General features: G+C 49.3%; 1 protein-coding gene across 1 annotated transcript; it reads left to right on the top strand.

Moving 5' to 3' along the window:
* Positions 1-363: 363 nt before the first annotated feature.
* Positions 364-8,811, top strand: COMMD4 (COMM domain containing 4). The gene is made up of 8 exons (XM_081925801.1): positions 364-484; positions 1,608-1,679; positions 2,580-2,645; positions 3,704-3,743; positions 4,646-4,765; positions 5,776-5,856; positions 6,355-6,531; positions 7,694-8,811. Exons 1-8 carry the CDS (start codon positions 482-484, stop codon positions 7,732-7,734), a joined length of 600 nt encoding a protein of 199 aa, XP_081781927.1. The 5' UTR covers positions 364-481; the 3' UTR covers positions 7,735-8,811.
* Positions 8,812-10,459: the final 1,648 nt, after the last annotated feature.

The raw sequence follows: 10,459 nt of genomic DNA, 5'->3' as shown, positions 1-10,459 counted from the left end.
TCCTGCAACATTCGTCTGCTATAATAATTATTCTCTCCGTCTTGTACATATTATAAAATGAAATAAAAATATTAATCTCTCACACACGCACACACAGTTCCCCTTAGTGCTCAAGGGCCTTATTACTCCCGTGTAACTGTGTCGGCACTGCAACCGCTGCAAATTCCCTTTTTCCTCTTGCTGTTGCAACCCAGCGTTGCTTTGTTTCCTTTTTGAAATTTGTTTTTTTCTGCTGGAACAAATCTCTAAATGCCACGTGTAAGCTGGCGCGCGGGCGCAGCAAAGGCGAGAACAGCTTTCCCGGAAACCTCGCCCTCCCCGCCGCCCGCCCACCGGAGGAGGAGCCGGGAGGCTGATCAGCTGATCGCCCTGGCAGGATCAGCTGGTGCTGCTGGATCCCTTCCGCGATTGGGTGGCAGAAAGGAGTCAGGTGATCCAGCCTTGCAGGGCAGCGAGTAGCAGGCGCCGCGCGCGGGGCACCATGGTGAGCCGGGGGCGCATTGCGCGCGGGTGCCCAAAAAGGGCTTGCTGCGCCGCCTGGAGGGCGGGTGCCAACGCCCTGGGGCCCCGGGTGCCCGAGCACCCACACCTTTCGGTGCCAGGGCCGTGCACGCTGCATGGCACCCACGGCCCCGGGCACTCACGGTGGCGGGGCCAAGCTGGCACCCCTGTCTTCTAGGCAGGGGCTCCCGGGCTCCGGCGTAGGCTCATGAAATTGCAGCCGGAATTCTTGGGCGAAGCTCCGAACTAGGCTGGTGCCAGAGATGGGCACCCCTGGATGCTCGCCTTCCCTCGCGCTGGATCCGGAAGCGGCAGCTGGCGCGGCGGGATGCTGCAGCCCGAGTGCTGACGATCCTGTCCCCGTGCGGCGCTTTTGCGTCTTCGCGCACAGCCCCGGGCAACTTGGCACATAGCTGTCAACCTTCCCTTTTTTTTGCGGGAAATTCCCTTATTCCAGCGCCGTTTCCCGCTGCTATCCCGGATTGTTAGATATCCCGGCCAGTGTTTCCCAACCTTGTGCCTCCAGCTGTTTTTGGACTACAATTCCCATCATCCCTTGCCACTGGTCTTGCTAGTCAGGGATGATGGGAGTTGTAGTTCAAAAACAGCTGGAGGCACAAGGTTGGGAAACACTGCGGCGTAGACTGTCCCCGGGACAGGTGAGGCTGCTGATCCCTTATTTTCAAGTCTGAAAGTTGACAGCTATGACTTGGCACCGGCCTCTGGCCAAGGGCCCCATGCCACACACTTGTCGGCCGACCCAGTCAGGAGCTTTGGGACAGGGTGGGGGCACCTGGTTCACTCCCCCCTCGAAAATTGTGTGCCCGGGACCACACACCCACACCCAACACTCGCACACTATGCCCATGGGCTACAGAAATGTCTGCCTTACCTTTCGGGTTTTCTGCCGTCAAGAGAATAGGAGGCTGTATTCCGAGTTTTTTCACTGAAATTTCCACTGAAAAGGGGAAAGCATGTAAAGTCTTGTTCAAATTCACTTCTTCATGGGTTGGATAGCCTCTTGTTTTCTGCTACATGCCGAAAACTAGGTTGCTAAAACAAACTCTTGACTGGTCACAGGCACTAATGTTATTTCTTCCATCCAGAGGTTTCGGTTCTGCGGCGATTTAGACTGCCCTGATTGGGTCTTGGCAGAAATCAGCACATTGGCTAAAATAGTAAGTGCTCTTTTTTTCTCTGCTAGGTGTGCATGCCATTTCTTTTAGGGTGTGTTGGCGGTGGCACTTGACCACTGGTTCCTTGCTGGACTTACTCTGATCTCTGTAGAACTCATGGCTGAGTCTGTGACTCCTTTACTCAAAGAACTGCACTGGTTGGCAACTTGCTACTGGGCTGAGTTCAAGGCCCAGTGAACTATTAGTATATCAAGCCCTGAACATCTGGGGACCCAGATATGCCCACTCTAGACACTTTGATCAGCAGAATTGGCACTCTTACATGTGCCACATACCTGCCTATTCTGCATCTGCAAGAAATTGATCTTTTAGTGTGGCAGCACCTGCACATTGGAACTCCCTGCCTATTGATATCAGGCAGGCGCTTTGACGGTATTCTTTTGGCCAACTGCTATAAACGTTTTTGTTTAGGCAAGCCTACCCAGATATTTACAAAGTTGGTGGGAATTTTAATAGGTTTTTAGTCTATATTTTATTTTATATTTCAAAAGTTTTTAATTATAATTTTTTTCTTATGGATAATTTTGTTTTATCTTTTTTGTGTACCACTGTGAGGGTTTTCGTTTTGTTTTATTACAATCAGTGTATAAAGTTTATAGAATAAATAAGTAAATAAATGTGGTTGGATGAACCTGATGCAATATTCCACTATATATCCAGCAACCTTGAAAAAGTCAGAGTGTTGGTGGGGAGGTGTTAGTGCTTCTGTTTTCTTGGTCAGAAATAGTTGGACGCTGCCCCATCAAAGACAGCATTATCCACTGTCACTTAAAAAGTCCAGGCTGTTGTGGGGACTGATCAGCTTTGGGTGGAGTTTAAGAAAAAGCTGGTGTTACAGGCAAAAATTCATCAGGTGTGTTTTTGTTTTTGTCATTCTCCTAGTCCTCAGTGAAGCTGAAGTTGATCTGTGCCCAGGTGCTGAAGGATCTGCTTGGGGACGGGATTGACGTAAGACAGTTTTCTCTTGTTTGACATGTATTTGTGTAGACCCAACAATTGTACGAGATTTGATCTTCCATCATACGACTTCTGGTGATGTGTTTTGACCTCTCCCAGCCTGGGGTCATCCTGATGGACCTGCAGCTCCCATCACCCCTGACCTTTGACTGGTCTAGATGGAGCTGATGGGAGCACCAGGTTGGGGAAGATTGGTTTAAAGCAGGTAGGAGGTCTTCTGGAAGGCGGATATTTGTATGGCCAACACTTTCAGGCTTGTGTTTTTGAATGGACCCTTCCATGACTTCCTGAGAGGTCAGGAAGAGTAAACCACTCCAGATAGGCCAACTGATTTGTCTTTTCTGATGCTTCCTGAGAAGCAGCAGCAACAACAACAACATTGCACTGTAGCTGCAGCCCTGCAAATTTAGGGGCATGTCCGACTTGGGATCCCTGTGATCCAGTTCTTCCTCCAGAGAAGTGTTTGTGTGTCGTGATAGAGCACCCCAAAACTGGAGATCACGCTCGAAAGCATTACATATTTGGGCTGGTTCCACTGTTCCCCCCAGTTATATTTTCAACAACAACCTTATGAGGTGGGTTATGCTGAGAGACAGCAATGGTCCCAGAGTTACCCATTGACTTTTGTGGCTAAGCAGGTGTTTGAACCCGGATTTCCCTAGTCTTAGCCCAAGACTCTTAGCCCCTATGCCAATCTGCCTTTCCCTAGCGCAATTTACACACAGTTGACATGATTCAGGAGCCACCCCTGGCAGTGGCGTAGCGTGGGGGGTGCAGGGGGGCCGGGTGCAACATCTGGGGGGGTGCTCGCACTCGCAGCTCTCTGCCACTACAGGTTAGGGGGCGCAAATCACTTGCCTTGCCCCGGGTGCTGACAACCCACGCTACGCCACTGACCCCTGGGAAGTGGTTTTGCAGTGGAAGCAGAGCTGCCAATAGGACTCTGTGCCTGTGGAGGAACAGGGACTTCACGTTGAATTGGAAGACTCAGAAGTGGTGCAGATCTCCCAAAGTTAAGTGTGAACTGATCTGGGGGTTTTCTCTTGCAGTATGAAAAGGTTCTAAAGCTAACGTCAGATGCCAAGCTTGGTGAGTGTCGTTTGCTACTCTTCCCAGTATGACTGAGTCATGTGTTTCTCCTGCCTGAATTCATTGACCAACTGCTTTGATCAGCAGAATTGACACTACTACAGGTACTACATAATACCTGTTCTGCATTTGTAAGAGCCGGGTCGTTTAGTGTGACGGTGTCTGCACTTTAGAACTCCCTGGCTCTTGCGATCAAGGAGGCTGCCTTCACTGTACACTTTTTGGCGCCTGCTAAAACATTCTTGGGACGTGGCTGGCGCTGTGGTGTAAACCACTGAGCCTTGGGCTTGCCGATCAGAAGGTCGGCGGTTCAAATCCCTGCAACGGGGTGAGCTCCCGTTGCTCAGTCCCTGCTCCTGCCAACCTAGCAGTTTGAAAGCATGTCAAAGTGCAAGTAGATAAATAGGCGGGAAGGTAAACGGCGTTTCTGTGCGCTGCTCTGGGTTGCCAGAAGCGGCTTAGTCATGCTGGCCACATGACCCGGAAGCTATACGCCGGCTCCCTCGGCCAATAAAGCGAGATGAGCGCCGCAACCCCAGAGTCGGCCATGACTGGACCTAACAGTCAGGGGTCCCTTTACCTTTACCTTATCTTCTTCCAGAAGGCAGAAGCTGAAAGAGATTATTTCCGGGGTGCGCACTATCCTGCGCTATCTCTGCAGCTTTCTTATGGCACCTGCAAGCATAGATTTGATTCAAGGTGGGAAGAGTGCAACCAATTATTCTCTCTGCAATCTTTACAACCCTGGACAGCATTGTTTTTCCCCTGACCGTGCAGCTCCCAAACCACACACACAGACCATACGTTAATACACTCTCCACAGTACAATGGTAAAATGCCATTGACCTGATCCCACAGACTCTCACGACTGCTGCGCATGTCACTTTTTCTCCTCTCGGCAGAGTCTGGGGATGTGAAGGCTACCATTGCTGTTCTGGGCTTCATCCTCTCCAGCGCTGCCAAGCATAACGTTGACGGCGAGTCCCTCTCCAGCGAGCTCCAGCAGTTGGGGCTGCCTAAAGGTGAGCAGAGGAGACGGAAAGGGAAGCAGTGACGAAGGGAAAAGGGGGACCTCTATTCCAGCCCAAGGGCCACATTTCCTTGTGGGCAGTCTTCCGGGGGACACATGGCAGCGGTAGGTGGAGCCAGAGGCAAATGTGGGCAGAGCAGCAGTTGTGACTTTGCAATATAGGCTGCATTCCAGCTGTGCAGAAGCCTCTGAGATGGGGATCTTTTGCCCCTCCCAGTCCCATGAGCCCCGGCCAGCAGAGTCAGGAATGATGGGAGAAGGGGGGAGCTGTAGTCTGGCAACCTCTGAAAGACCACAGGTTCCCCTGCAATAACCTGAGCCCTTGGGAGACTGGCAGTCAGCCTGCTTTCTGGGCAGTGGTGCTACATCACATTAAAATGGTGGGACGGTCTGGAGCAGGGGTAGGCAACCTAAGGCCCAGGGGCCGGATGCGGCCCAATGGACTTCTCAATCTGGCCTGCGGACGGTCCGGGAATCAGTGTGTTTTTACATGAGTAGAACGTGTGCTTTTATTTAAAATGCATCTCTGGGTGGGCCTGCCTGGTGTTTTTACATGAGTAGAATGTGTGCTTTTACAGTGGTACCTCGGGTTAAGAACTTAATTTGTTCTGGAGGTCTGTTCTTAACCTGAAACTGTTCTTAACCTGAAGCACCACTTTAGCTAATAGGGCCTCCCGTTGTTGCTGCTGCTGCGCCGCCACGTGATTTCTGTTCTCATCCTGAAGCAAAGTTCTTAACCCGAGGTACTATTTCTGGGTTAGCAGAGTCTATAACCTGAAGCGTATGTAACCTGAGGTACCACTGTATTTAAAATGCATCTCTGGGTTATTTGTGGGGCATAGGAATTCGTTCATTCCCCCCCCCCAAAAAAAATATAGTCCAGCCTCCCACATGGTCTGAGGGATGGAGCCCACGGCTGGAAAAGCTTCTTGACCCCTGGTCTAGAGTGAGAGCTCACTTTTGCACGTGTTTCGTTGTTCCCCTTCCCTCTTTGCATTGCAGAACATGCCACAGGGCTGTGCCGGTCCTATGAGGAGAAGCAAAGCCCCCTGCAGGACAGCCTTAGGGGGTGCAGCCTGAGGTGTAAGTCAAGCCATCGGAATAGCCATATATATATTCATATATTTGAATATCTACCTACCTACCTACCTACCTATCAAGGCTGAATCCTATTGCCACCTATCAGACTAAACAGAATTGGAAAGATCTGAGTGGGGAAAAAATGCTCCTTTAAATATGACCTTTCTATACTTTTAACTATATTTTTTACATAAATATATGCCTTTCACTTTTATTTTAATGTAATTCCCCCCTGCAATGAGTGCACTCTCTTGTTTTCCTTCTAACTTTCCTTTATTTGCTTTCTGGCACCTAAGCTTCTTTCCGCGCTATGAATCTCTGTTTTAATTCTCTCTTTAAAAAAAAGTTTTTTGAAAGAAGCAGAAGTAAACACGGCACACTTCAGAAGTGAGTGTGATTTGCAGTTAGATTAATTAATTAATTTGCAATGTGCTTCATGAATCTGAGGGTGCCAGGCCTTGCAGAGAGCATTCCTGATCTCTCAGCAACCTCTGTTTGCAGTGAACCGCCTGGATTCTGTCTCCTGGAGAGTGGATTACACCCTTAGCTCCAGCGAAATCCAGCAGGTCAATGAGCCCATCGTGCACCTCAAGCTGAACGTGAAAGATGTTGACCGTGGGGTACAGGAGCCTGTTGCCATGATGCTGTCGGCAGAGAAGTTCCGCGTCTTGCTTGCAGGTGAGATCCCAGAAATCATCAGGGAAGCAAGGACTGGGTTCAGGGGCACTTTTCTGCAACCAGGTCCTGCGTGTTGTAACACTCTGCCTGAACTCACGAGGGGATGGTGGAGGGGGACACACGACAGGGATTCTGAGACTATTTGCAAAGGCTGGGCAAATCCGGGGGGATGTTGGCATCTTCACTCAACTTATTCATTATTTCTTAAATTTCTCGACATCCCAAGGATGACAGGGCAGTTTACAATATAAAGACACAAAAAATATATAACATATAGTAATAAGCAAACAAAGTGCCCCCCACCACACATAGTTTTAAAAGTCATAAAGGTAAAGGGACCCCTGACCATTAGGTCCAGTCGTGACCGACTCTGGGGTTGTGGCGCTCATCTTGCTTTATTGGCTGAGGGAGCTGGCGTACAGCTTCTGGGTCATGTGGCCAGCATGACTAAGCCACTTCTGGTGAACCAGAGTAGCACATGGAAACACCGTTTAGCTTCCCACCGGAGCAGTACCTATTTATCTACTTGCACTTTGATGTGTTTTCAAACTGCTAGGTGGACAGGAGCAGGGACCGAGCAACGGGAGCTCACCCCATTGCGGGGATTCGAACCGCCAACCTTCTGATCGGCAAGCCCTAGGCTCTGTGGTTTAGACCGCAGCGCCACCCACATCTCTTAAAAAGTCATAGATTGTTTAATTAGTCAAAGGCCTGGGAGAAGAGGGATGTTTTTGCCTGGGGCCTAAAGATATGTAATGAAGGGACCAGGTGAGCCTCCCTAGGGAGAGCATTCCACAAACAGGGAGTCACTGCAGAGAAGGCCTGTTTTTGTGTTGCCACCCTCCGGACCTCTCGTGGAGGAGGCACACGAAGAAGGGCCTTGGGTGATGATTGCAGGGTCTGGGTCGGTCCATATGGGGAGAGGCAGTCCTTGACGTATTGCAGTCCTGAACCATTAAGGCTTTATAGGTCGAGACCAGCACTTTGAATTGGGCCCAGAAGCTAATTGGCAGCTAGTTGCAGTCTTGCCCCACTGAGCACCCCGGCTGCTGAATTCTGCACCAGCTGAAGTTTCTGAGCAGTCTTCAGAGGCAGCCCCATGTATAATGTATTTTTTCACCCTCTGCCCCTTCCTGTTTTGTTTTGCTTCTCCTGCTGCTAGAACTGAAGCAGGCTGAAGCAGTCATGAAGACGCTCGACTGAGGAGCTTCCAGGATGGGCGGTGCTGTGGCTGGAATGAGCTTTTGCCGCAAGCTGAAAAATCTTAATTGGACGGTTGCTTCAGAAAGAGGGAGACCTTGCGTCCAGCAAGTTTTTCCCCAGTGACTGCAGTAACAGCAAGAGGCTGTTATCAGAATCCATCCCTCTCTTCCGACTCATTGTGTTCAAAGCCTAAGGCTGTTCTCGTTGTTTGGTTCTCTGGCCAGGGTGGGTAATATTTCTGAATGTAAATGACGGGTGTCCATGTTTGTTTAAACATTTGATTTCACTGAAAGCTCTTCGCAGTCAGAAAGTTGGTGCAGTGGGGAGTGGACTGGAATAGGGCCTGTGTCCCTGATGTGCTGGACTTCGTTGTCCCTCGCCAGGAGAGAGTTTAAGAAATGGCACCACCTTCCCACTTTGAGTCATGGCCTGTCAACTCAGAGCCACAGCAGCTTAGAGAACCCCAAGAGTTTCTTGGCCCTTGTGATGGTATCCGTGTCTAGCGCCGCAAGACCACTGTGGGAATCAAAATCGCCTCGCCTCATTCTCTCAGGAGAAGGCACCTCAATCTCATCCTACTCTGTTCTTTTGTTGCAAATGTTGGAAGCCCCAACAGACTTCCATTTGTGACTTTCTTGCTCCTGTTTCCTTAGAGCCTTCTTCCCCTATTGCAGGGACATTGACCTGTAACCCTCCAGATGTTGCTGGACTACAACTCCCATCATCCCTGGCAGTGCTGGCTGGGACTGATGGGAGTTGGAGTCCGGCAACACCAGGAGGGCTACAGGCCCTTCTTCTCCAAGTAGAAGAAACCTGGTCTGTTCCTTCTGTTTTCCAGCAGTCCATCCGTGTGTGGATTGTGGAAGGAAAGACAAAATAGCCTGTCCTCTCTCTTGACAGATTCTTGATTTTTTTTGTCCTGTGAAGACTCTTTGCATCACAGGAAAGAGAAAGGTATGTGTGTCGACATCTCTCCATGTGGTTGAACCTTAATGTCGTTAAATCCCAAAGGTTGCTCTTTGTACTGTTTCTATATTTTGCAGAACGGGAGAAAATTAAATCTCACTACACCCAGAACTCTTTGTCAAGTGTTTTTATTGAGTCCTTCTGGAGACACAGTATTTCTGGTGACAAGAGAAGGAATTGTTCAGTTATCAAAGGTTTAAGACTGCAATCCCAAATATTTAATAGATAGAGTTTGTTGTTTAGGAAGAAAACTTAACTTGAGATGGCTTCATCAGAAAAAAAAAGATTAAGCAGAAGCAGGTTTGGTAAGAAACGAACAATGCTGTAGCAGAAGAATGAATAATCAGAAGAGGTGTTGGGCATTCCACAGTAATGTCTGTGTCTGAAAAGGTCCTGTCTCTATAGAGGACAAAAGCAGCTGAGCTTCTGAATGAAGGCCAGGGCTTCTGAGCTCGATGAGAATGCATGGGAGGAAAAACATCTACCTGTGAGATCACCTTACTCCAATTTGCCTTCCCAACTGCTTCGATCTGTGGAACTATTTATTCAATAGATAAATAGAGGAAAAAGTAGCCCATAGGGAAACTTGGAAACTTTTGGGTTCTCGGAGCCAAGGCAATCCAACTTTTCATGCCAAGTGGGCCACAAGAATACTTGGACTGCATTGCCACGCAGGAGGAGGCGGAGAGCAAGGCCAAAATTTGATGCCCTTGCGCTGCCTTCTCCAAACCAGCTAAGCGAGGCGCCAGGCTTTGGGGAGGAGAGCAAGTTTCTTACACTTGATTGTAAAAAAAACCCTCAAAGTGGTTTACAAAAATAAGATACCTGCTACTTGTGCATGGATGATACACATTTGGCCCAATGAGGATGATTGGCTCTCAGTAAGAAACAAGTAGGAGCAAAGCAAGTTGCCTTAAACGGAGTCAGGGTTGGTCCACCTCGTACCATTGACACTGTGTGGCTGTGGCTCTCCATGGTTTCAGAGGGTGGCCGTCTTGTCCCTCCTAGCCCTCCCCCCGATGCTCAGGGTTGAAACAGGGGCCTTCTGTGGGCAAAGGTGATGCTCCAACGCCAGGCTATGGTTAATAATAATAATGGGATTTCTTATCCACCATATGGTCGCAAGGCAGGTTACAGCAAGATCAAAATATCAGAACAATTTAAGGGGCCATTGGTTTCCCCTCCTCCTTGAACAATCTCCCTCCAAGCAGGGGATTAGAAGAACAAGGACCCAGTCAGAATCGGTGCCTAACTTTTCATTATTTATCCCTTCCCTTGCCTGACTTTAAAGAAAATAAAAAGTCCTTAATGCTGAATAAACTTGGGGTACTTTAAAAAGAACAGCATAAGAGCATGATAAGCAGAGTCTTCTGGATCGGGCCCCACCTGCTCTTCTTAACCATGGCCTGATCTTTTCACGCCACCACCGCACACCTCCAGTGGCAGCGAGTTCCATAGACTCTGCAGGATGAATAAGTTTCTCCAGCTTTCCTCGAACTTGGGTACCCCCAGGTGTTGTTGTTGTTTAGTCCTTTAGTCATGTCCGCCTCTTCGTGACCCCGTGGACCAGAGCATGTCAGGCACTCCTATCTTCCACTGCCTCCCGGAGTTTGGTCAATCTCATGCTGGTAGCTTTGAGAACACTATCCAACCATCTCGTCCTCTGTCGATCTTTCTCCTTGTGCCCTTTCCCAGCACCAGGGTCTTTTCCAGGGAGTCTTCTCTTCTCATGAGGTGGCCAAAGTATTGGAGCCTCAGC

This window comes from Podarcis melisellensis (assembly GCF_964234715.1).
Source record: "Podarcis melisellensis genome assembly, chromosome: 9".
NCBI lineage: Eukaryota > Metazoa > Chordata > Lepidosauria > Squamata > Lacertidae > Podarcis > Podarcis melisellensis.
The sequence above is the reverse complement of the archived record's forward strand: the minus strand, read 5'-3'. Positions and strand labels throughout refer to the sequence as shown.

Bases quoted from the DNA above. Each gene is read 5' to 3' on its own strand.
- COMMD4 (XM_081925801.1), top strand. The intron at 2,646-3,703 runs GTAAGACAGTTT...TTTCTCTTGCAG, and splicing joins TGCTTGGGGACGGGATTGAC to TATGAAAAGGTTCTAAAGCT. The intron at 4,766-5,775 runs GTGAGCAGAGGA...TTTGCATTGCAG, and splicing joins GCAGTTGGGGCTGCCTAAAG to AACATGCCACAGGGCTGTGC.